Source organism: Hippoglossus stenolepis, chromosome 20, assembly GCF_022539355.2.
Source record: "Hippoglossus stenolepis isolate QCI-W04-F060 chromosome 20, HSTE1.2, whole genome shotgun sequence".
Classification (NCBI taxonomy): domain Eukaryota; kingdom Metazoa; phylum Chordata; class Actinopteri; order Pleuronectiformes; family Pleuronectidae; genus Hippoglossus; species Hippoglossus stenolepis.
In genome coordinates this window covers 4,689,893-4,715,806 of record NC_061502.1, presented here as the reverse complement: position 1 = coordinate 4,715,806, position 25,914 = coordinate 4,689,893, and the positions used below count along the sequence as shown (strand labels likewise).

At 42.7% G+C, this 25,914-nt stretch overlaps 1 protein-coding gene across 10 annotated transcripts in view; it reads right to left on the bottom strand.

Moving 5' to 3' along the window:
- Positions 1-43: 43 nt before the first annotated feature.
- cdc42bpab (CDC42 binding protein kinase alpha (DMPK-like) b) overlaps positions 44-25,914 on the bottom strand; it is a 77,104-nt gene continuing 51,233 nt past the window's right edge. The window contains exons 11-45 of one of the 10 annotated variants that reach the window (XM_035144595.2): positions 25,541-25,719; positions 25,218-25,340; positions 24,917-25,050; positions 24,617-24,738; positions 24,354-24,474; positions 23,890-24,000; positions 22,972-23,219; positions 22,794-22,808; positions 21,311-21,416; positions 20,181-20,305; positions 18,769-18,874; positions 18,413-18,561; positions 18,160-18,251; positions 17,551-17,627; positions 17,242-17,289; positions 15,580-15,618; positions 14,768-14,887; positions 13,188-13,271; positions 12,492-12,597; positions 12,184-12,320; positions 11,769-11,908; positions 11,130-11,211; positions 10,768-10,987; positions 10,357-10,419; positions 9,968-10,221; positions 9,644-9,768; positions 9,314-9,528; positions 9,073-9,170; positions 8,720-8,804; positions 8,235-8,358; positions 8,029-8,146; positions 7,383-7,485; positions 7,121-7,278; positions 6,103-6,177; positions 44-3,332 (exon numbers count right to left, since the gene is read on the bottom strand). In XM_035144595.2, the coding sequence (XP_035000486.2) occupies positions 3,204-3,332; positions 6,103-6,177; positions 7,121-7,278; positions 7,383-7,485; positions 8,029-8,146; positions 8,235-8,358; positions 8,720-8,804; positions 9,073-9,170; positions 9,314-9,528; positions 9,644-9,768; positions 9,968-10,221; positions 10,357-10,419; positions 10,768-10,987; positions 11,130-11,211; positions 11,769-11,908; positions 12,184-12,320; positions 12,492-12,597; positions 13,188-13,271; positions 14,768-14,887; positions 15,580-15,618; positions 17,242-17,289; positions 17,551-17,627; positions 18,160-18,251; positions 18,413-18,561; positions 18,769-18,874; positions 20,181-20,305; positions 21,311-21,416; positions 22,794-22,808; positions 22,972-23,219; positions 23,890-24,000; positions 24,354-24,474; positions 24,617-24,738; positions 24,917-25,050; positions 25,218-25,340; positions 25,541-25,719 (4,231 nt within the window). In that variant the 3' untranslated portion in view covers positions 44-3,203. Of the gene's footprint in view, positions 3,333-6,102; positions 6,178-7,120; positions 7,279-7,382; positions 7,501-8,028; positions 8,147-8,234; positions 8,359-8,719; positions 8,805-9,072; positions 9,171-9,313; positions 9,529-9,643; positions 9,769-9,967; positions 10,222-10,356; positions 10,420-10,767; positions 10,988-11,129; positions 11,212-11,768; positions 11,909-12,183; positions 12,321-12,491; positions 12,598-13,187; positions 13,272-14,767; positions 14,888-15,579; positions 15,619-17,241; positions 17,290-17,550; positions 17,628-18,159; positions 18,252-18,412; positions 18,562-18,768; positions 18,875-20,180; positions 20,306-21,310; positions 21,417-22,793; positions 22,809-22,971; positions 23,220-23,889; positions 24,001-24,353; positions 24,475-24,616; positions 24,739-24,916; positions 25,051-25,217; positions 25,341-25,540; positions 25,720-25,914 lie in introns of all 10 variants that reach the window. The other 9 variants (XM_047338139.1, XM_047338141.1, XM_035144596.2 and 6 more) reach the window with 9 other exon arrangements.

Sequence of the window (25,914 nt, the reverse complement as noted above, 5' to 3'; positions counted from 1 at the left end):
TTTGTTTTTTTCAAATCAGAAGAAATGACGACACAGAAACACATTTCCTGTTGTATTTGTAACAGCCCTCCGCTTTATTGAAATACATCGGAGTCAGGTTAATATAATGAGTTGTCCACATAAGTGTGGCAGCCAGTTCCATACATTATTTTTTGTTTTGACCTTACACCTTAAATATTTTTTTTTGTGCAAAAAAGAATCTACATCACCTGTAGTGGGTTATCCTCAGTAAAACGCCCAAACTGTTCAAAAAGGAGCAAGTCCAAGTAAAACAACAAACCGAAAAACAAAAATGATTACATCTATAACATGCAAAACTGTACAAATTATTACAAAGCAATCCTAGAAAAAAAAACAAAGTGTAATATGATATGAAAGAGCAAAATAATATAGAAGGTACTGTGGATAAGACCTCACTGAAATGCAAAGGCGTTTGATTTTTTATTTTATTTTGAAGATTTTACTTCCTCTTAAACGTTACGACTGTGGCACGTCCGCCATCAAACCGCCCGTCGCCCTTCACCCCTGAAACTTTTCAACTCTCTCTCTTCCTGCTGTCTCCACCTGGGTCATATCTACTGTACATTACAGCCAGATTCCCTCACTCACGCCTTCATCCATCCGTCGATCCTCTAACACGCTCATTCTCTCATCTAAATGAAAATAATTCATTGGTTCTGACATTTCCTGAGTTTCTCTTCCCCCTCTCTCTACACTGGGAAATCTGGGATCAGCTTCTCTGTACAATATTGGCCGATAATAAAACCGTTTCCTCTCGCCCAGCGAATACATTCTACACACAAACTCCAGCAGGAACTGAGGAGAGTCACTAGCTTAAAAAAAAAAGTCTCCGAGGAGGTGGTTTGTTCGGAATGAAAACCAGCTTAGTCGCACTCGGGCGCTCCACACGTCCCTCGCTTAATAAAACACTTGGAATGGGTCGTTTGGAACTACTTTGTCGTGTTTCAACCGGGCAGGATCGGCAGGAATGTGCACCGAAGTACTTAAAGTTTTTGTTTCCCTTTCTGACAAACGAGACAAGCGTAATAAAACCGGAGGATTCCGACCCAGGACGCTTCACTGTAAAAGCATTCAGCGGCTCCTGAAGAGAGCATCTGAGACAAAAGGGGCCTCGGCACTGTCACAACACAGTGAGCGCCTTCTTCTTTTACACATAATACCACATTAAAACCACATCGCAGTTGGTGGACAGTTTTCACATTGGGCCCTGCGAGCGTTTTCCTCCAGTGAGATGCTTTTTTTTCAGTGTCTGTGAAGTGAAGGGGATTGAGCAGAGGTAACAGGTTTTTTGGCCGTGAACGCTCCTCCGCTCTGCAGCCGGGAGCCGCCACTCCGATCAAAACGCTCTTTCAAAAGGCCTTTTTCATTCTGCCAGAGGAGAACCTGCCTGGAGGGAGGTTCAGAGGTGCAGCCCTGTTCATTCTACACAACAACAGGTAGCACTAAGGTTATTGTATCTGGACTCACAGAGATCCAAGTGCAGACGTAGTGTCTACATTCTTATTTTAGCATTTGTTTAAATTTTGAAATCAACATGTAGCTTTTAGATCATGAAAACATTCTTCAGAAGAAGCTGTGAGAAAACTCCTGTCACCAAGTCTCTCCCTTCTTTTTGTCCTTTTTTTTGGTAAAATGGAGCTGATCTCGAAACAGAAGCACTGACCGTCTCCTTCTGGGTACCACAGTGAATTTTAGAAACACACACTCGTTACACACCGTCGATTAACTGATCAGAGCCGCTTCCCCTCCGACAGCCAGAGGAGGAGCAGGACAAGGCCTCTGCTGCGTGAAAACACCACCTCAGTGCGTGGATAACATGTGTGAGAAATGCTCGTGTTCACTCTACAGTACGGGCAGTAGTGTCGATCCATACATCGCTTTTTTCTTCACTCAAATGCAAAACGAGTGGGGGGGAAAAAAACACACACACACACACACACACAACGCGTGTCATACATACGATAAAAAACAAAAAAAACAAATCTAAAATCAAAAGTTAAAAAAAGAAAACTGGAAAGTTGTTTAAAATGGCTTTTGTGTGTGAATACAACCTCAAATCACTCAAAAAAGAAAACAAAGAAAAGTCAAAAGGGGATTTTTTTTCCTTTCCCGTGTAGTTTTCTACATTATCATATATTACTCTCTACTTTGAAACCTATGTACATTATTGTGATGGAGCCTGTGAGTTGGTCAGTTTGGTTTTACAGCAAAGTGGAACATCTACGCTACGATGGCGAGGACACGTCCAGGGGCTGCTGGATGACGCCGCTCCCGCTGGACCGATGCGGAGGAAGAGGAGCACAGTGGGAGGCGCGATGGCGTCACGCGAGCCGCCGTTATTAATGCTGCTTGTAGCTTTTTACTGATGGTCAAAATAAAAAATATTATAAAGTCACTGCACTTAGTATTCATGAGCAAAATAAAGAAGAAAAAAAAAAAATCATTGCTATCCTTACTTTCTCTTTCTCTCTCTTTTTTTTTAACCTTTTAGATTTTTGCAGCACCCAAAGAGAAAGCGACTGAGGGAAGTGAGGGGGGGGTTAAACTCCACCCGTCTGCTTCAGGCCAGAAAGAAGCAAACCTCCCTTTCCTTGTCTAAGATTGATAAATAAATTAAAATATCGTCCCCTTAAAACCCAAAGGGTCCTATGTACAAGTACAAATCATTTTCTCTCGACAGTAATCCTCCTCTGGTGGTTTTGTTTTCGTTGCATCGTGACGTGTTGGAGTCTGAATGTGAACAGGGGCTGTGAGCAGAGGTTTTTCTTTCCTATATCATGTGCCCTTTCTGAATAAACACATGCACACGCAGGCAAACGCAATACAGCTTCTCTCAAACACACGCACACGCACACACACACACACACACACGCTCGCACCTTCAAACATCAGCACCCACATGTACACTACCACTGTTTGCAGATGAATCCTCCGTCAGTCTCAGTGTTTCTGCTCGGCGTGGGGAAGAGAGACAAACAGAGGTTGTAAAGTGGGACAAATGTTCATGAGGAGGGGGTGGGAGCTGCAGTTCTCTGGGCAGTGAGGGGGAGTTCTGAGAGGGGTGAGAGGCTGCGGTGGAGGAAGTAGAGAAGGAAGAAGAAGAGGAGGAGGGTCTGGAGTCCTGTGCTGTGGGCCGGTCGGTTGGATGGTGGGGGATTGGGCGGGCGACAGGCTGCGGGGGCTCATGTGTCCCAGCCCATCCTGTCTGTGCTCTCCAGGGACAGGGACTTGGTCTTGTGTGGGAGGCCGGGCTGGGGGCTGCTGAAGGTGGAGCTGTTGGAGGCCGTGGAGTGACGGGGGGAGTCCGAGTCCTGGAGGAGGGGAGAGAAAGAAGAGAGGAGAGGGAGATAGACATGAAAGGAAGAGGGAGGAAACACAGGGAGGGGCAAAATAAAACACTAGTTAGATGATGCAGACTTTCATTGAGTTCATCTAAAATCTTTACAGAGACTAAAGTGATTCAGATTCACCAAACTAGAGACTGTGCCTCTGTCTGTAATACAATGGGTAATTATTAATTATGATGTGACCCCCCCCCCCTTTATGACCCCTGACAACAAACCAGCAGCTCCCAGGCTACATCCATACCACTTCGTTTTAGTTTGAAAAAACGGTTTTCAAATTAAAACAATCTCTTTCTGCACAAAAACGTTTTGGCTCCGTATCAGAAAACGTACTTCTCATGTACGGTGGACATGCAGCTGCCAGTGTAAATAGGAATTGTTGGAATAACAGCTCATGTCCTACACATGTAATGAGTTGTGTTGTTGCAAAATGCAGAATTCAACTGCACAACAGCTGTTAGAAAAGACAACAGGGTCAGCAACATTGAGTTGTTCACTGGTAGTCGAGGCTGCCGCTGGTGGTTTTCTTCTGGAAATGGGTCGTGTGATAGAAGCCCAACGAATCAGCGAAGGCTAAATCGTGACCGAAAGATCCAATCAGAAAGCAGTAAGGAGTATCTATCGTTTCCAAACGTCTCAGTTTCTGCCGGTCCAGACTAAAATGCTGCTCCAAAGTTTTCAAACTACAACGGGGCCAAACTTCTCTGTTTTAGTGGCTCTAGAACTAGAAAACTAAAAGTAGTGAGGAGGCCTGGTGCATCTGTAACAGAGGTAATGCATCAAACTAAAACGTAGTAACGTGGATCTAGCCTCAGTGAGGAAGGGATCACTGACGGCTGCAGGCCTGCGTTCACTTCGAGCCTGCTGGGTTTTTATGAATCTGCTGTTTTGGGGTGGAGCGCAGATGTGAAGTCAGAATGCAGCGCATCGTTCACGCCCCCACCCCCGCTTCCACTACATTCCACATCATCAGCACATCAACAGCTCAATTGAGCAGAAATTATCAGCTCAGGGAAAACAAACATGCAGGCGAGGGCAGAGGAGGGAGAGTGTGTGTGTGTGTGTTGAACTCATACTGTACAACACACAGACTCTTACACAGCCCTTTTATGAGTAAACATGTAATAATATGTAGAACTTAATTAGAGCACTGGGCATGAGTGGATGTGGGATCATTCAGACGGACGCTGTAGCTCATTGTGTGTGTGTGCGTTATGTTATTTCCACTTCAGTGATCATGTCCTCAGGTCGAGGGAATCTCTGGAATCGTTGTGTTTCCACTTCAGTGACCCCACTTGATTTCCCTTCATGTGCAACAGTCTCCTGTTTGGATCCAAATCTAAACTCAGACAAACACATTTGGCCTGAAAATACCACAGAGCACAGTCACCCCTCTGACTCTTTTCTACCATCTATGGCTACAGCAAAACACAGCGTGACTAGTAGAAACCACAACGTACTGAAGCAAACCTCGACACTGTTGTTGTGGGAAAAACTAGAGTAGACATCACATTTCTGTCTCACGCAAAGAAGCTGCTTTCAGACATGCACTGAGCTCCAGACAATATCGTGACATTCTCCAGAGGGGCGGAATGGGAGAACGCAAATATAACACGCGACAGATGCAAAAACAAATAAAACAAAAAGAATACAAATTAGTCAGGATGCAAAAGAGGAGCCGTACACGTAGAAGACACTGACGATGATGTCAACTTGGAAAAACTAAGTTCAAGAGGTTTTGGTGATAAGAACTGATGTTGGTGTCGATGTGCTGTAAATAAAAAAAAAAGATCTCCGTGGAATTTATACGTTACATCCCGCCTCCTGCACCACGACTCGCCCAAAGGCTCTGGAGAAACTCTGGACCCCAACTTGCGGAGATTATCTGGCATTCATATCTGATAACAGCCACACACACACACACACACACTTTCACAAGTCAATGTAGATGGGCAGCTGTGTTTTTTTCTGTCAGTCCTAATTCCTCTGCTCTTACAGAAGGCAAAGGTTCTACAGAGTTTATGTTTGAGAATCACTGCCCAGCTACATTGTCTCAGATTGTCTAAGTCTAAGACACATCTGTGTCTGTGTGAGGTTGTGTTATTAACTCATCAGTCTTATGAGAGAGATGTGACTGAGGATTCACTCCAAACCATGCAGCTGTTGTGATGTATCAAGTATCACTGTTTCATTAGAGGAAGATCATTGGTGGGACCATGAGAACAGACAACACAGTGAACTTCTTATAAGTCGCTCTGGCCTAGTTGTGCTCTGAACTGGACAGCTCATGGGTACAGGGTTGCCATGGAGCTGTAAGGAAGCAGACATGCTCTGTGATTGGCTGGTTGGGCCGCGGCGGGAAAGGCGTATGCAGAATGGCCGAACAGCAGCAGCAGCAGCAGCAGCAGCGTTGTCCTCGTTCCATCAGATACAAAAATATGGACTCAGTTGGGGTGGGGGACAGAGCGCTGGTGCAGCTGATGCTCCAGTGAAAGATGTGAGAAGCCGCCCGGTGCTGCTGACATGACGGGGCTGGAAATGGTGCAGCGAGGGCCCGTTGGACGGCAGAGTTATGATGACAGCCTGTGTGTGTGTGTGTGTGTGTTCATGTTCTGAATGCTCCTCATGCTGCTGTGTCGTGTTTGCCTACAGATGCAGAACCTGTGTGTGCACACTCAGTGACACGATGCTCTCAGGTGTGTGTTTGGTGCAAAGTCGTTGCAGCTGTTGACATTACCTTCATCTTACTAAGCAGGGTCCTTAAAGCCCTTTTCAGATCGGGGGTCTTCTCCGACGGTGAGACCGCCTGCCACTGCAGAGGAGAGTTCAGACTCAGCGCCCAGCCCACAGTCAACATGCTGGGTTGGGAGAGGGCAGGCGGGGATGGGGAGGGGGGGGGCACAGCTGGGGTGAGGGTGGAGGGAGACGAGGAATGGGGCAGAAATGAGGCGCTAATGGAGTTGATTAGGGTCCAGGCTTGTGGGTAATGGGGGATGAGGAGCCACGGGAAGGATGGCGGGCAGTTTGAAGGTGGGTGGTTGTGGGTTGGGCTTGAACGCAAAACCTAAGGTTTGATGCCAGTGAATTTTTTTTTTTTAACGGAAGCTTCATGACCAAGGTTACTGGAGGGTCATTTTCATAAATCATTATAATTCAGGAACAGTTTTTCACTACTGCCTGACACCATTTACGTTTTATCTATCAACTCATTAAGGGACATAACAAACATTAGTCAGCTACAACAACCTAAAGCAGGTTTTTATGGGGAGGAATCGACCGCGTCAACACTGGGAGAGAGGAGAAGGCCAGAAGACCCTACGATCCGTTTACTATGAAGCGCTGACATCACAGAGATCTAACCAATCGACTGTAGGAGTGGGATGAGGTGAGAGGCCTGCACGCGGAGGCCGGGATGTTTGTGACTGATGGGATACAGGGAGGAGGTTTTTTTCCAATGGGGAACAATGTGATTTGTTTTCAAGTATTTAAGAACTACTTTGTCTATTGTCTACAATCAAATGACAAGGAAACAACCATGATCTTGATTTGGATGTGTCCATACAAAGCTGATGTTGGGATGACATTAACTTCACATTGAGATTCATAATGTGGCTGTAGATCTGCCCTGTTTAGCTGTTTAGAGTTTTCCAAAATCCCACTCATCTCTACAGAGATGATATTTTACATCAAATGCTTTAATGGTTAGACTCAACCGTACATGAAGCTGCATGTTCAGAGTTAATGTATTTACTGACCTCTCTGTCAAACTGTGAGAGTGGAGCGTCACCACAGTCCATTCCTCCACCAGAGGACAGGGAGCTCTCCGAGGGAGACGTCATGGTCTGACGTTTGGAGCCGTAGCTTCCTCCTGACAGTTCTCTGCGCAGAGCGCTGCCGTTCTGAGAGGATGAGCCTGAGAAACGAGAATCTATGTGAAAACGCTTCATCCTGAAGGTCTAACGATGCCAAAGCTACTTTGATTCTGAGAGGATTTATGAACTCCTGTTAATCACTCACGGATGCCCAGTCCACTGCTGGCGCTCATGGAGCGGCCTGGCTCGGCACGGTTCTTGGTGATGGAGGGGATGCTGACCGAACCGCTGAAACCCGCACGGCTCTCCTGAACACGAACGTTCTGGTTTTAAACACGCACAGAGCAAATACACATATACACCAACAGAGCAGTGCAGGGTAGAGGAGTGAGGAGGGTGCACAGTGAGACACACTACATGCTCCGACGACGTAACACAAACGTGGCCCATGTGTGTTTGTAAGGTTTAAGCAGAAAACATGCAGACATGCAGTTTATTAACACACAATGGGTCAGGTGGGATGAGGATCAATGAAGCTAAGTGGGTAATAATAATAATAACAATACTACTACTACTACTACTACTAATAATAATGATCATATATATATATCAATATATATAATATCTGTGCTAAGGTTCATTATGTGATTTGACTCATCTGTTCAGGTCAGGATAGAAAACAGGGAATAACACAGAAACTAGTTTTGTGTTAAGATCATACTGTGCTGATTGTGTAATTGATGCATGAATGTGTCATTCAACTACAACAGCCAAGTTTTCCAGGATGCTTGCATGTCTAAATGTGTGTATTTACTGTTTATAAATGTGTGTGTGAGTGTGTGTGTGTATACCATGGGCAGGTCTTTAAGGATCTGGATCCCGTCTCCTGGTCCCATGTGGGCCACATGGTTGAAGTTGGTGGGGTTGGAGATCAGCTTGTTCCTCATCTCGGGGTCTCGCAGCATCTCCCTGGAATCACACACAACCGAAGCATAAAAATACACACAGGACAGAAAGACATTTAAGGGTGTGTTGCCTAGTGCCGCTGGTAAACTACCTCCTCTGCTGGAGTCGCTCTTCCTCAGGCACCCTGAAGGAGAAGCGTCTCTTGTTGTTTATGCTGCGCACCATCTGCTTCCTGCTGTTGTCTGACGTCTCCGGGACGACCAGCTCATCACCCTCTGGAACATCACAACAAAGCGTCAGATACGTTGACACAAGTGACTACAAAGCACTTCAGATTTACTCTGGTGGCTGAGAGCAGCATGTCAAACTTTATACATTTACTGATGTCACTATTGTGATATAGCACATAGAATATTGTACACAAACTGAATAGTTTAAAAGCCAGAGCAATGAAAACTGCATCTATCAGCAGCCAGTCAGAATATCCTGCTGGAACTAACTGATATAGTTTATATGAACCCAACATTTACGATATGAACCATTTAATTTTTACACCAGAACAGAAATAAACCTCAACACTTTGTTGTGAGTTTTTATCCTTGTGATACTTTACACAGTAAACTTGTGACTTCTTACCGGCCGTCTTGTTTCTAAAGTAGATGAGCCGGACTGTCTCCAGCCCCAGCAGGTTCAGGGAGCCGTCAATGTTCAGAGGCCGCACCTGAAGAAGAATCAGAAATTTATCATCATTAAACTTTCAATCTAATTTACTCTGTTCTTTTTTATTCGTTTAGTCTAAAGATGCAATCTAATATTGCTACTCTTAATCTGAAAATGATTTGATAAAGATTTTGTTAATCTTAATCGGACAGTGCTGCAATCCCAAAAATGAGTGGTTACTATGGTGATGAGACGAACAGAATTAATTCATTTGAGCCAGCAGGTGGAGCCAGAGATATCTCAGATTGTCTCCTCATCACAGCACTGACCTTCTTGAGAGGCATGGTCTGAATCCACTCCATGGTGTTGACGTCAAACACATCCACAGCGTTCTCACTGTACACTGACAGGTAGGGGGCGTTGTAGCCTGGACAGATAATCAGTTTCAAGTGTCAGTCCTCTGGAGTATCTTAATAATGTTAAAATCTTCTCACTGATGTGTATGTTAGGATTTATATTATTTCTAACACATTAGAGAGCATGCTAGCAAACATGAGTTGTTTGACTCACAGGCAGAGTTTGGCACAGCCGGCCACATCAGCTCCTGCTGACGCGACCTGCGGCCCTGGGAGTCCACATAGACTCCAATGGAACTGAAGCACAGCAGCAGTTCTTTGCTGGAGATCTCCACAGCACAGAGAGCTTCCAGGCCCTGCTGCGGGATGAAGGCCAGGGTGTGGTCCTCGTGATGGAGAAGGTTGACCGGGGATATGTCACCATGAACACTGCAGAGGACATTGGAAACACAAAGTTATCATAACAATCTTATTTTAAAAGCAAAAATGGAACCATTAGCGGAAAAGCTGCTCTGAATTTAGATCAGATAAAAAGAAAGAGCACCTGTAGCGGGTGAAGCCAGACGTATAGCCCACATAGAGACGCTCATTGAGAAGACCTATCCACTGAATGGGGCCCGGGGCCTGCACCTCTCGCAACCGACGGTGACGACTTTTATTCTTATTCACCTGGAGGACAAATTAAAAAATCGTTTTATTTTTATCTCATTTATAAAAGTTAAAACCATATCATAAAGGTTAAAGGAGTAAACAAGCTTGAAACATTTAGGTAAAGAAACAGAACGAACAACATCTAAAGCTGACGGGCCTTTGCACACTGTTTGTTCATCATATTATCTGACAAAGATGTGTTGAAGTGTTTTCTTACCTCGTAGCAGATGATCTGTCTCTTCATGGCCACACAGAGGCAGGTGAGCGAGCCGTTGCGGACAGGGCCGGAGACGATGGTCTGGCAGCCTTTTGTCTCGGCCAGCTTGTACGAGTCGATCTCGCGGCCATCCAGGGCCTGTGTGGGGAAGAGCCGCACATGGCGGTTCCTGCCGGAGATGACGGCCAGCAGCTGCTCCTGGGCGATCAGGTCGATATGGTGCACTTTCTTATTGTCTCCCACCCGGATTATTTCTGAAGGTGGTGGGAGAAGAGGAAAAAAGTGGTGAAGATAAGAAAGGACCAGAGAAAGTGGCATCAAATCAGGTCATCAGTCCAACTACTGTAGGAAACAAATGAAGAAGAAGAGAGCGTTTAAGTGGATCTTACCATCTTTGGTGACATGGATGACAAAAAGGCCTTCCTCATTGCCCAGGGCGACGCGCTCGTGATCTGGGGGCAGAGGGGATAAACGGAGAATTCTATTTTAGTGCCGGTGAGGGGACGTTTCAATCTATTAGTTTCTATTTTCACCGAGCATAGAGGGTTACTCATATCCGATTGGTTATCTGAGAGAATAGCACTTGCTGAGAACACACAAACATGGAGGTATTTATTTTTGAGAGAACAACACAGATCTGATTACAAAGAAAAAATAAAAAGTGAGAGGGTGCATCTGGGATCTCGAATGACAGTGACATATTTCAGTTGCTTCCTGTTATACCTCGGGCTTGTTCTGTGAACCTCTCTGACAAGGTGCTGTGTCTTTTGAACTGGGATGTGAAGTGTTTGCGTGCCCACCTATGATAGCAGCAGATTGTGTTGTCTTGATGAGCGGCAGCGTGCTGTCGTAAGCCTCCTTGGGGATGTAGACGAAGCGCTCCTTGAGCTTGTTCTTCTTGAGGATGCGGTGGAGCTCGTTGAGGAGACCCACCCATTTGTTCCTCTCCTGGTCGCTGTCTGCCAGGATTAAGATGGAGGGCTTGTGGCTGCTGGAGGGGGAGAGTTGGGACGCCGTCACCTGAGGAGAGAGAGAGAGGGGACAAACACCGGGGGAAAGGTCACATTAGATGTGGATGGTTATTAATCATTTATGCCCATGACATAAACAATAACATAACAATAAATCAAATAAGTGCTTATAATGAATCAATTTAACTTACTCTGAATATACAGGGGATGTCTTTGCGGCTGGCGTGGATGACGTCAGAGGCCAGGACAGAACTGACTGAAAACTCTTCATCCCTGAATGACAGCATGAGATTTAAAGTTAAACATGCAGGACTTGCTTTCAGACAATTAACCATCCTGGGTTGAGCTCAGCCACAAGAATATCTGAATAAAATCTAACTATAACATAATATAACAATGATTTTATATTGATTAATAATACAATCATTGTTATTATTATTAATAAGAATGACTAATTTCTCTATTAATCAATTAATTGATTTTGGTGCACAAAAAAAAAAAACACAATTTCCCAAAGCTTCTCATGAACAATCAAAAAAGTTACATTTGTATTTCAAAATTTGTCTCATAGGACTTAATGTGTACAACGTATGACATCCTTCGTCCTTAACCCTCAACTGAGATGAGGAAAAACTTAAAAGAATCAGCTTCTTAACAGAAAAAAAAAAAGCAGAAACCTCATGTTATAGATCTTGTCTGAAGAACAGAGCAAAACTCAAGATATTCAGTTTAGTTAAGAGGACAAAGAAAACCAGGAATTTCTCCCATGTGTAATTGCTTAAGCTCAGATAATTACAGCACCTATGAGGAGCTGGTAGTGCTGGTTTTACCTCATATCTATGACTTGGCTGACGACTACACTTGGTAGTGTTGCTTTTCCTTCTCCCAGTTCGTAGAGAAACAGTTTGAAGTCGCACACCACGGCCATTGCCCTCTGCCAACCCTTCTTCACCCCGGTGGGTTTGGGCACCTGGAGTAGACAGAGACACAGCTCAGTGTTACACATCAACCAGAACATTCACCAGGAACTTTCAACAGTGTAATTTAGAAGTGCCGATTCAGAACTAAACGTTAACCTTTGTGTGACTGAAGGACAACAAGAGAGAGAGTGAAAGTCGAGGTTCATTTGCATTTGAAAACCAAAAACCAAGGCCTGTCCCAAGGTTTTCAAAAATCTGCATTCTTTGTTGATTATTGATTGCTCAATGTTTGCAGTGTTCGTGGTGATAACCGAGTCTCACTCACCCTGACATGCCCTTCGTACGCAGTCCCGATGCCCCTCTGAGGGTCAATACCCAACGGGCCCTTGGTCTGGTCCTGGGGCACGGGACACACAGCCGGAGCCTTGTCCGCACACGTTACATGGCAGGAGAAGTTACACACTGGGCGAGGAGACAGAGGGGACAATTAGGAGAAAAGTTTGAAGTTTGTCATAACAGAGAATGTACTCGAACTAGTGTCATTCAAATCAGAAACAACAGTTCACAGGTAGAGAATCCATCTACTGTATTTTCTGACAACACCTTAATTCATCAACGTCCTTTGTTTCTTACCTTCACAGGTACAACCCTGACGTATGAGCCCCACCATGAGGGAAGTGCACTGGTTACACTTAGTGGGCGTGCTGAATGACTTCACCACAAACTGATGTGCTTTGGGCTGTGGAGAATACAAGAGAGAGACATAAGCAGTTTTCAGATATGACCTGTGGGTAAAGTCTGGAGATTACCAAGAGTTTGCCTTTCACACATGCACAATGCGATTCCTTCTCATTATTCAGGTGAGAGCTTGGGCAGCCGGGTGCAGCAGAGGCAGGAAATAACGTATTAATTCCGCAACGGCGATTATGTGATCATGTTTACAACACCCCAACACCGTCATTGGCTCTTATCAAACTCTCTAGAGCTCTTTGTCAGTGCTTTGTCAGATATTTGTTAACTTTTTGTTTCTTTCATTGTCGTGTTTTTTCCATTTGGTCGCATGTTAGAAATGTTATCAACCCTTCCCACTCGCGGTCAATTCCCTACTGTGTTCTCACATCAGATTCTCCTGAATTGCTACAGACTTTATACTAGGAGGTCAGGCGGAGAAAGTCCGCAGAAACGGCACAGCCTCTCACTCGGACATTTGCGTTGACACACGCACCTCCTCCAGAGAAAATACAGAGGAACTGCGGACTTCAGTGCATGTCTGAAAGCTGCTATAATCAGTGGCTCTGGCATAATATGAGGTCGACTGAGAACAGTTACCTTAGGTGAGGAGCGTCCAATACTGCCGTACCCTCCTGACCGCATGGTGGGCGTCTGGACTGTACGAGGAGGATGGTCTATTAACTGTGAAGACACAGAAACAGAAACCAAGTTTATCACTGGGACTTGGTGGACAGGCCAAAGCCTTCCAGGAAACAAGCTGGGGAAAATGGATTCTGTGATGCAAGATCTCAGACAAAGTTTCAACATTGTGTGTCACTTAAGTTACAAGAAGTTTCAAGATGGACGACAAAACAGGGTTTAGGTGGATTTATATATTTTTATACTGTATTTGGTGATGCTGATCGCAGTTCTACAACTTTTAGGCAACAGAACCATCTGCCTTCTGATTGGGCTGTGTTTCGTAAGTTGATTGTCATTGCCCAATCACATTCAGGTATAGAGGTAGGTTAAGGGCACAGTCACATGAATTCCACACGAAGCCACGCTTCAGATCTGCCTTGCAACAGGAAATGAGTGTTTAATTCGCCCCTCACTCACACAGATGGAAAAGAACGGGAGGCGAAGGATCGCCACTGCTACATGTGTGACCGTGCCCTAAAAATTCAGACTTGTGACTTCAGTGTCACGCACACAGCCTTCTGTCTTGGTGTGATCTCACTGCTGATATTCATTGACATGGTCTGTTTTTTCCAGCACATGAACAAATTTTGATTTCTCATGCAGATGTATGTTACAGGTTTTCAACTATGAACTCTGGAATAATCACTTTACAAGCTCAAAATCGTATTAACTTTAACTTGAGCCAGTGCACCATTAACAGGGCTAAAATGTTATTGCACAAACGTATATGTGTTATACGGACGCCAATATAATTTATTATTTTGACAACAGTCTGATAACATGTTAATAAGTTCAGTTCAGACTGGAGTCCACTGTTGGCTTCAATGTTTGTCTTCCTCTCGTACTGCTGTTCCTTGTATTACCCCATATATATGTTACTTGTGCTGAACTATTTAACAGTCTCAGTATTGTGAGCTGAACCTTGTTAATTGTCAACTGATTTTGTTATAGGGAATATTTACACCTGTTTGACAGAAATACAGATGGCAATGACAGGAGCTCCTGAAGCTAAATTACTTAGAGATCCTTTTCACTTCTCCTATTTAAAAATAACCTTGATCAGGCTTTTTAACGGTGGAAAACAGTGTGGCAAATTCCACCTGGCTGGAGTAGTTATCCACTAGATTAGGTGATCAAAAGTCAGAATTGGATTACTAGAGTCGCAGCAGTTTCTTATACAGACTAAAGCCCATTTTCCAGTGGTCAAAAAACCCACAAACATCAGGCTTTTGACTGCAATGGAAAATGGATGCAATCAGCATTCCCTCCTGGGTCAAATGACTCAGGCTCTGATCGGCAGTGATGACACATGACACCGGGGTGGACGTCTAGACGTTAGTGCGGCACTTTTTCTGCGCAACATTATGAGGCACATTGAACCTTTGGGTGTTGGTCACATAAATGTTTGTGTACTTACTGATTTGTACACCTTGGGAACAACATATAAAGTAAACCTGTGACTTTTGGTGTAAAAGAGGTATAAGGGGTTTTCTGACCTCTATAGGCTCCATATCACTAGCCATTGAGGGTGAACGTGAACGGGACTTGAGGTGGGACTTGGGGTCATCTTCCCGGGATGGAGTGTTGGAGGGGGTGAAGTTATCCATAGAGTCCACCTGAGGATAGAGAGGGAGGAGAATGAGAGGACAGAGGGATGAGTAAGAAGGTATCAGTGCGAAGGGGAGGACAAAAGGAGGGGGATGGAAGTATAAAAGAGGAGGATGACGGCAGGAGGAAAGGCAGAAGAGAAGTAGAGAGGTGGTGATGAGGGAAATGGAAAGAGAGCGAAAGAAGAAATAAGTGTTAGTTAAAACTAACCAGAGAACAATATGCAGCATCCATGCTAAGACAGAAGTGCAAGCACCACAATAAACAAATGAATAACAGAATAAAGTAATGCTGTGGTCGAGATATGTGTTGTATCTGTTAAAGTGACCACAACTCTAATGCACCTCATGTACCAACACAAGGCTACACATCACAACCCAACAACCACGCTAATGTAAGGCACCGCGAGACATCATACACCATGCACAGCCATTCACAAAGCTACACTGCAGAATATACACAGACTCAAGTGCAGACACCCAGCAACAGCATATGAAAGATCCACATCATAAATGTAAAAAATAAATAAATAAAAAAGAGCTGTTCATTTTTAAACCCCTGCCATGCAACAACCAGACAGCCACAGGAAACAAACACACAGGAAATGCACACACAAATTACATCACTGTGAAAAAGGACAACACGGTACATTCAGAAAGGCTCAATGACAGCAATCACAGAGCGCAGTGATGGAGCTTACACGTCTGCCTTTGCTAGTTGGGCCAACGGATGGCGAGCGCTTCAGTGGCAGGAGAAGAGGCAGAGAGTGGCAGAGACACAGAGATGAGTGAATTATCAAAAGGCTGAAAACACGTTCAGACATTTAGAAGAGAAACATGAACATAAAGGGATCAAAGCCTGTGTTGCTCTACACCAGTGGTTCCCAACCTTTTATTGTCTGATGTGGCTTTACCACCGCAGCCCACCAGAGGAGCTCAAGTACAACTTCATCAGCCACAATCAGGTGTGTTCTTATAAACAGACTCTAAACTATAAAGGTGGATAATCTTCCAATATTTGAATACAACCAATATAAAACCAGTCACCCTTTATGTTTAGTAAAGTATTAACATAAATATATATATTTTTTTTTATTAAATCACTTTACTACATCTTTTCTCTCTTTGGATATTTTTTTCTATTTATTTCTCTTTTGTCCATTTTATTTAATCTTTGCTATATAGAATTGTATTCGCTTTTATTCTGCCTCTGGTGTTTCCTCATTGGTATCATCAGGAGTTGTGCAGGCTGGATGGGGATGCTTTTGTTTTTTGGGGATGTTTCGCCTTTTGTCCGGGAGCTAATTAGTTTTAGCTAACAATATTGTGTTCATCCATTAATACAACATATATATATATATATATATATCTCAACTGTTTACTGATTACTTTTAGATAACTGCTTCAAAATGTCCATCACCTTTAGCTTCTATTATCTGATCATTTCAACTTCTCTGCTTTCTAACTAGTCTTCACACACTCTTAGTGACAACGTGTCTTAATGTGGTACAATTCACTCAGATTGAAAATCTTTGAAGATTGCAACACTTTAATTTGGCTGTTTATACAACGTGAAAATCTGGGGGTTTTTTCTTTATAATATAATAATTTATATATAATATAGTCTATAATTCAGTTTCAGCTGAGGTTTCCAGTTTTCCAGTACAACAGGTTGAGAATCACTGTATAACACTACTGCATATCCACCAGGGTTTCACTGAGGACAGAGGCTGAACAGTGTGGATGGAGGCTGATGGGAAAAAATGCACATAGTCATGGGGAGGGAGCTGCTTGGGAAAAGTCTGCATGGAGCATAGTTACTACTCAAGTTCTCTTTATGGCTGGAAAAAGGGATAAACAGTAGAGTAATGATTTAAATAATGTACTTTGTGTTCAACCTAGGTCTTGGAGGCAAAGTATTTAAAGTAACGAGGATGAGTAAGCACCTGAATACAGGGGCAGCACACTGCAAAACATTTCCACCAGATCAACTGATTGTATTTAAGATTAAGCACCTTATTTTTCTTTAAGCAAAAAATAAAGCACTTTCAATAGGGTAAAACTATTTGACTCTCCTCAGTGTAAGTGCCATAATACAATGATAAAACACATTGTATTCACTGGAAGAGACTAATGTTTTAATAATAAGAATTTCAATCTTGTTGACAGGACTGTCATTTTTTGCAGTGGATCAACGCTTCCTCATAGTTACACTGATGCACAGGCATAAACTCACAGATGCACGTTCTCACACATCACATCTACGCTGTGTTAGGTCTATACACCCACAGTTCTACAGCTTACAGCTACTGTTACAGGTATGTACACACACACTGAGCTCCACCTGACCGAGATAAACTTACGTCTTCCCAAAACTCTATTAAAGAGGATGAGGATGAGGAATAAGAGTCCTGACGTACCAGAGAGTGAAGCAAAGAAAGAGCCAAAAAAAGATAAAACAAAAATAAAGATCTGGGAAAATTCATGTGAACATAAAATGATAAAAGCATGCAGAAAAACAGATGTGACTTAGTGAACTGCAGCTTCATGAGATTTATGATTTCCAGGTTGATCACGGATTTAAATTCTGTAAATCCAGACAGATGTATGGTTTCTCACATCAACTATACAATGAATCCAGCTGCTGTAAGAAACGCTGATGTAATACTTACATCAAACTGGTCTAGCGCTGAGGTGGGGGCATTGAGAAAAGCCAAGAAGGAATTCTGGGAATCCTGGTGCTTGACACCTAAAGATACAGAACAAAATCACACAACCGTAGTTAAGTACATGATATTAAAACATCAAAGGCTGACTTAAACAAAATCAGTCACAGGACTGTTTCTAAGAAGAGGGGGGCTCGTTCATATGACCCAAGTAACAATACATTTTCATGTACATAGCACATGATTTTATTTCTCAAACATGGGGGCTGATGCAAAACCTTCTAATTTGGGTTCCTGATTGTAGTATAACCCTCTTTTACAGCGATAATCTCTAACGAAATGTTTCACAGTGTTAATTTAACCATTAGTTTCCAATATATAGAGAGAAACTGTACATTGAACTGTTTCATTGCAGATAGTGTTTAAAGATTGCAAATTTGTATTTTCTGTAAGTCTGCAGTGGGAGTGACATTAATTAAAGCAGCAACAGCGTCTTTTTGTCTGAATCAATGTGCCATTAGTATTCATGGGCTAAAAATAGACAATTTTGCTCTTCAAAGTGATTATTGCAATGTCATTTTTACTGCATTTTGGTGAATCATCTGAATTATTTACCCCTTCGTAGCCGAAGCTCCTCGGTCTCCTTTTTCAGCCGGTCGATCTCAGCCAGGAGTTCCTGGTTTTTACTCTCCACCTCCTGCAGTTTACTGGAGGATCACAGACAGAAATGAATCAAATATTAACCAGAGGTTTGAGATGATTTTTTATTTAAAATTACTGAAACAATTGCATAAAATTAACAGTCTTGAAATGAGAGAACTAGATTATGAAAATGTTTTCTTTGGCTGCTGCTGTAAAGTAGTCATACCATTCTGAGGAGATGTTGTTGGCCTTGACTTTGTTCAGTTCATCCTGGATGCCCTGCTTGGCCCTGATCTCAGCATCCAAGGCCGACTGCAGCTCCAGACGGGCCGACATGTCCAGCTTGGCGAAGCGCCGCATCTTCCATGGCATGTCCTGAAACAGAGAGGAAGACAAGTTAGCTAATGAAGAACTGTGAAAGATGGCGTCCAAAGGAAAATGAGATGGGAGGAACTATCATGCTTCTTATGATGTTCCTGAACCATTGTCAACATTATATAAATCAAAAATGTAATGGAGCGACAAATATGCCGTTTGTCTCAGCAGCATCTACAGCAGTTATAAACAGTGTTTGTGTTGTACCGTGGATCTGGCTCCCAGGCTGGTGTTTCTCAGTCCCTCCAGCTCTTCTGTCATCTTAGTGGCCAGAGCCTGCAGGTATCCCCGAGCATCCTTCTCATCACTCACCCTGCAGAAAACACAAACAAGCATTAGCTCGCACGCAAAGACCTATTTCATACTTATCAATAGCCTAAAAACAGGACCTGATGAGAACTGAACTTGTTAAACTCAGAATTGTTACCGTCCCTTGGCATCTTTAAAAGTCTTTTAAAATCCCTTATCATACAACAATTTCATTGTTTTTATTAAGTGTCTTTTATTTTCTGAAAATCATTTTAGCCACCGATTCCTATTCATTTCTTTTCATGTTCTTTGTTTTAACTGCTTCGCTTTGTGTATGTATGTGAGTGTATTTATTGTATATATATTTTAAAGTTTTTTTTTACTTCATTGCTGCCCATCGTGATCAGGACTCCCCTACAGAAAAGATATTGCATCTAAAAGACACCTTTCTGGTTAAATAAATTATATAAGTTTTCGCTCTTATTTTAAAGCCTTTCTCCAAACATCCTTCAGAAGTACAAATAAACACAGTCTATGTAAATACTGCCTTAAAGAAAGTCTGACATTACTGTATGCTCTATAGGTACCATCACTTCTACATAATGTTGTGCTCACACACCCACACACATGTTTAGTCTTCCAGTCGCTCTGGGCAGTTCACTAATCCCCAACTGTTTCAACAGTGAATAAAAACTAACTCAAACATATACTGACTTTCACACGCACACAAAAACTAAACACTGAAGTTGTAGACAAATTGGATTTTAAAATCTCAGATTAAAAAAAGTTATAAGATTTCATATAATATTTTACCACTATGGCATAATGTTGCCCTGTTTATCTACTGTAGTAGCACAGCATCTCCACCAGAGGGCAATATGGCTAACTGAATACTTTTTTAAGTTTATTCCAGGCTACATTTGTATGTACATGTTTGCAGTGTGAGTGAGTGTGTGTGTGTGTGTGTGTGTGTGTGTTTGTGTGTGCTTGGTATGTGAACTATGTGGGGACTGCAGGCTCTTCCAACAGAGGGAGGCCAAGCAGCTGGCTAGGTGTCAGCTGCAAAGGGAAGTGATCTGAGCGAAAGGGAGGGTCAACAATCTCTAAGAACTTCCGAGGCATGTAAGACATGCTGCAGTTATACTGTATGGAGGAAACCCAATACACTACTAGACAACATAGCAGTGTGTGTGGGTGTGTGTGTGTGTGTGTGTGTGTGCGCGCGCGCGCGAGTCTGTGTGCAATTTAGATGCTGACTTTCAGTTTGTGCTATAGCATAGATAAGAAAGTACAGCATATAGCTTAGAAAGTATTTACCATATCGAGAAAGTGCTTGTTTGCATGTATTTGTGTTTATGCGACTGTCTCACCATTGGATGATTTCTGTGATTTGAGCCTCCCAGTGGGCGACGCTCTCCTTTTTGTCAGCCAGCTCCCTCATCTCATCCTCCAGCTGTCGGTTGGAGCCGCTCACCTTCTCAAACATGCTCGTCAGCTGAGGAAATGCACGCACACACATATGTACATTATAGAATTATACTACATATCGTTAGTTGGTAAAAGGGTTTAAATGAACAATGAGGAGACGTTTTAAACATCTAGTTGAACCACTGTTCACAGATCTCGTCTTTCTGCATCCTCCCTCCACATTCATCGCCAATTTGATCCTGTCAGCAGGGACATTTTAACTGCAGACATTTTACCCGATCACTCTCCCTCACTGACAACTCGCATGAAAATCCAATAGAGCTGAAGATGGATTGGCCTCGTTTCACTACTAAGCAAACAAGGCGAAACATTTTCGCCGCCTTTCAAAAACAAAACTAGTCAAACAATAATATTTTCAGACTCTTTTGAGACCTATATTGTGCAAAGACTCGCACACAGACGGATGAAATCCATCCTGAGAGCTTTATCTTTTAAGCATACAATTTTTCAGAAAGTGAAACAACAGAATAATACATTAAATTACTGCAGTGATATGTGCTGTCGCTCCCGTGGCAACCACATCCATATTCTTTCCATTTCATCATTTGCAGACTATAAAAATAACACTCTCACATTTTATTCCATATGTCAGAATGCCTTCCACCTTGGAGACACTGTTTAAATTGGGAGCCTTTTTTGAACTTCCAAAGGCCATTTCCAAAATCAACAGAGCGTAATCCAGAGAGTTATTCCATCTGAGTGAGTAGGAGGCTACAGGGTGTTTTTTATGGGGGATATTGAACAGTGATTTCTTTGGCGTTGCTGAGTGAGAGGGGGTGGAGTAAGGAATGTGATGAAAGCGTTTGGGCCGACCGAGAAGGTTACCTGGGGTTAGGGAAATGTGTTTTTCTGCAAATTTGTGTGAGAGAGCGGGAGATAGATATTACACTAAAATGCTGAGAAAGCAAGACAGAAAAAACATTGATGGAAAGAAGGAGAGAACAAGAGAAACCTGACCTGTGTTACAGTGGAGTGTCCTTTCATTATGTGTATAAATGAGCAGATATCATACCTTATCCAATTCACTGGACAACTTCTTGTTTTCCTCAGAGAGCAGGATTCTATCCCTCTCATACTTCTGCTTGTACTCGGTCTCAAACTCTTCCCGTTCGCTTTGGCTGGAGGAAGCACGAACACATGGATTGTTAAACTTGTGACATTGTATAAACTTACATTTATTCTGACCATAATTTACAACTGGAAATCCAGTCTTGATTTGTGCCTTTTTCATTTTTACATGCATGCTACCTCTATCTTTCAGAAGTAGGATTTTATTCAGACATTTTGGTTTTGTGGAATGGTTTTCTGCCCCCTAAACTGAAACACTGGTCTTTGAACAGCCACTCTACATTAAAGTAACATCAAATAATCTTGGTGCAGTGGTTTTATAACAACAAAAGTACAAACATATCATATATACAATCAAACACTCACAATTTTCACAGTCAACCTCTCTCAGAAAGCCTCATCTATCCGCCTACCTTTTGTCTTGTGTGGGCCTCAGGCTCTATTTCTAGATTTCATACAAAATCTAAATCCAAGGCTTGTTACTAAGACCTGATACACATTATTCAACCCAAACACATTAACTCAGTTAGAATCTGATACAGCTCTGTGTTTAGAAATGAATTAGAAAGTAGCGGGAATAATATGTCTGTAACACCAGACAGGAAGGCTGGGCTGGTGGCTACAAAAACAAAGCTCTGAAGTTTTCTACTCAAAAACAAAATTCTTTGAAAATTTGATTGAACCAGTAGATCTCAAAGTGGGATCAGATGCCCTGGAGTACCAACCAGTGGGTCTACAGCAGAAAAATAAGTTAACTTCTTTCCATGGCTTGATTTTTTATATCTGAGTTGACACATTTTGACTGTCTGAAATTCAGTATGATGGACTTAATTCAATTGTTAACATTTAAAGGCATCAGTTAATATGTGTTTCAGAAATATACCCCTCAATTTAGTGCACATTACTAACTCAAAGTGGACTGACTTTAACATTGTGGCTCAGAAATGTGACTAACTGAGGTAAACATGAGACTAATGCTGAGTCATTAAGCTACATACACAGTCACATTAGTTGGGAGGGAGAGCTACAGTCAGTATGACTGTCTGTATGGTTTCCTTTTGGAAACTGTGAACAAGAGTGGAAAAAGACATGCTGCGGGGACACTGGTGTGTGCTTTGAAAGAAGAGATTAATTCTACTGAGCTAAATGTCATTTTCATTCTTTTGCCACCAGAAAGTAAATCTTCCATACTTCAACTCTCATTCTAACCTTATCCACTTCAAGACCACTTATACCATCAACTATTTCATTAGGATATCCAAACCCCTATAAAACAGGCCAGAAGTCAACTCTAGCTGGGTTAGGCTAAAAGTATTTTTTTCAAATTATGGGAGATAGATTTAGATCAACTGTAAAAGAAATATCACTTCACAGTTACTACATATTTATACCAGACAGGGGACTGAGCTATTTTTAACTGTAATTACCTCATGAAATCGCCACTGAAAAAAGACAACGAAGAAAAATAATACAATAACGATTTAGACATTTATGAAATAGGATAGTGGCAGAAATAATTATCCAGAACGAGACAATAAAAGGAGGAGCAAAAAATGTGGTCCTAATCAGGACCACATTGATATGAAATAAAATGAGATAAAATACCTCTCTCGACGAGTCTTATCCAGCTTGTCTTTGAGCATCAGGATTTCTTTCTGCAGAGCGAGATGCTGGCTCTCAGCATCCCTTAGCTCCTTACGCAGGGCCTTCAGCTCGCTGCTGTGCTGCGCCTCCCTACGAGTCAACTCCTCCTCGTATAGGACTGTCTTCTTCTCCAAGTCTCCCCGCAGGCGTCCTACCTCCTGGGTCTGATCAGCTGAAGCCGGAGTGGCAGAGGGACCGGTCTGCTTCAACTGGGTGGAGGGAATATGAAGAAAGTTTGTGAGGCTGAGTGACAAAGATGAGGAAACATTTGAAAGAAACTCAAAAAGCTTCCAGCTTCACTAGAGCAGAAATACTTATTGAAGCAGAACGAGTGTCAGCCAGGCAAGAGCCAACCATCATGATTCCAGTGGACACAGAAACACAAAGCTGTTTACTACTCCAATATGAAAAATAACTTTTAAATAACTATTTAAACTTCAGCCAAATAAAAGGAGCTGATGGCTGCAGTCTGCAACTTTACAATTATTACAACTATACGTCTTACACCTGTTACTAAAAAAAGACAAAGGATGAGCGGTAACAAATTGCAATTAACATTTGATGTGTCTGGTGGTCGTGGATATGTCAGAAACTGTCCAGTTAGAGCAGAGAGTACAAGTAATACAAGTACAAGTAAGAACAACACAACCTATCTAAAGAACTAGATTCCATAACACTGATTCATCAACGGAGGATTGCAAGGAGGTGCTCAACCTCCCTCCAAACACCCCACTTTCAAATTTAGCAGGTGTTTGTCATTGTAAAAACTTCACACAAGGTTTTGCCGTTTTATAATTAATTATTATAAATTGCTATCTTATCAGATGCAGCCAACTATTAAGTACCAGGAGAAGGACGGGTTAATGTCTGCAAACTTACCTTAAGCCCTTCCAGCTCCTCCTCCAGCTGTCGGCTGTACTGCTCATTCCTCTCTCTCAGCTTCCTCTCTTTCTGAGCCTCTCCTGACTGCTCCTCCGCCTGCGCCTCCATCTGATGATGGACACACGCAAACTCAGTTGATTGGATGAAATCATGCCATACACAAGGAGTAGAAGTAGCTATCTTTTTTATCTAAAAAATATGCAAAAGCTAAACATTGCAACTCACACGTGACAACTGCACCAATACACAACAGGAGGAAACAATATCTGTATAATATTGTACATTAGAACAAAGCTTCCACAAGAGTGTTTCTGATCTATTGTATATTCAAGGAGCTCTATGAAAATTCTAGAGGTGACGCAGATGTAACACAAAGACAGCAACAGAAGTGTGAATTGTGCACCAACCAATGACTGGACACAGAACAGGGTGTGCTAGCAACCACAGGGCGACTACTCTACCTCCTTCTTGGCCCTCTCGGCCTTTCGCACCTCAAGGCGGAGAGCCTCAACCTTTTGACTGTGGCTCTCCATCTCCTCCTCCTTATCGCGCAACTGGCGAACCAGGCGCTGCTTCGCCGACCTGGGTTCAGTCACAACAGAGAGCAAATGTTAGGAGGGAATTGGAAAAAGTATGGGTATGATTTTTATATGTCAATATCAATATGTATTAAAATTTTCATTAACTGTGATTTTGAGACAATGGTAAATGGCAGTGGTTTTACCTGAGGTCTGTTAGTCTCTCATTGAGCTCTGAAAATTCCTGCATGGCCAGTTTTCTCTGACTGTGAGCTTCCTTCAGGTCCTTCGACTGACCCTTCATCTTCTCAGTTGCATCCGTAAGGTCCTGACCACAACAGAGACCAAGTAGATAAGATTCCAACAGCGACATTCCTCAAGATCAAAAGCTTCAAAGCTGCATTTTGTCGCTTTGTGTCATTTTTGTGGCATTACTATATACTATTTATATGAACAAAACACTGGTTCTTAAACAGTGATATACACAAAGGTAATACTGTTTCTACCTTGTGCATATCATCCCTCTCCTGTGTAATGCCCTTCATCTGTTTCTCCAGGGTTTTAATGTATTTAGATGAGTCCTCCAGGTCTCTGCGAGCCAACGACACATCCTCCAGCTGCTTCTCCAGTTGTCCCGAGTCTGACAAACAAATATACGTGACATTTTGAGTTCAAATGAAAATGGTTGTGAAACTTGACCTGTTTATATTAATCACAGACAGATATCCCATATAACCCTTCAGTGGTTTCTCTCTTAAACTCAAATTTGGGTGATTAGGTTGTGAAAGCAGAAAAAGAATCCCTTACCAGCGATCTGCTTCTTGAGGATGTCGATCTCGCTCTTCAGACTCCTGATCTCCACCTCCTTGTTGGCGCTGGGGGGGCCCTCGCCTGTTGGATGCTGCAGGGCCTGCACCGTCTGAGTCGACTCTGTAACAGCCCAAGACAAATCAGCGACGTTTTTTCTTTGTAAACCAAATATTAAAAATAACCATATGAATGTGGGATTGGTTTTATGCATACCTTTAACATGTGTACAATAAAGGTTTCAACATATGTCATCTCTCTCTCTGTGTCAAATTGCAGTGTGGATGTTTACATGTTTACTCTTAGTCTTTTTTCAGCCTCACCTTGCAGTTTGCGGCACAGCTCTACTTTCTCTTGCTCCAGCCGACGGATTCTCCTCTCATAGGCCTCGGTGGCCAGGCTGTCTTCCAGACCGCGCTTGACATCCATGTCCAACTGATCCTGACCTGCTCTACCCGGCTCCACTGCCAGTTGCCGCAGGCAACCCCGGTCAGATAGGGTACTATAGGGTGAGACAGGAGTAAGACAATGATCATGGATAAAAATAGCAGAGAGGATTTATATTTAAGGAAGAAAAAACACTTGAGGAGTTGAGCAAAGGCCATAATGGTGTAGACAAAAAAATGGACAGAAATCCAATATAAAAAGGGTTTGGTTAAGGGAGCACAAGAGCCAAGAAGGAAATGCCAGAGTAACA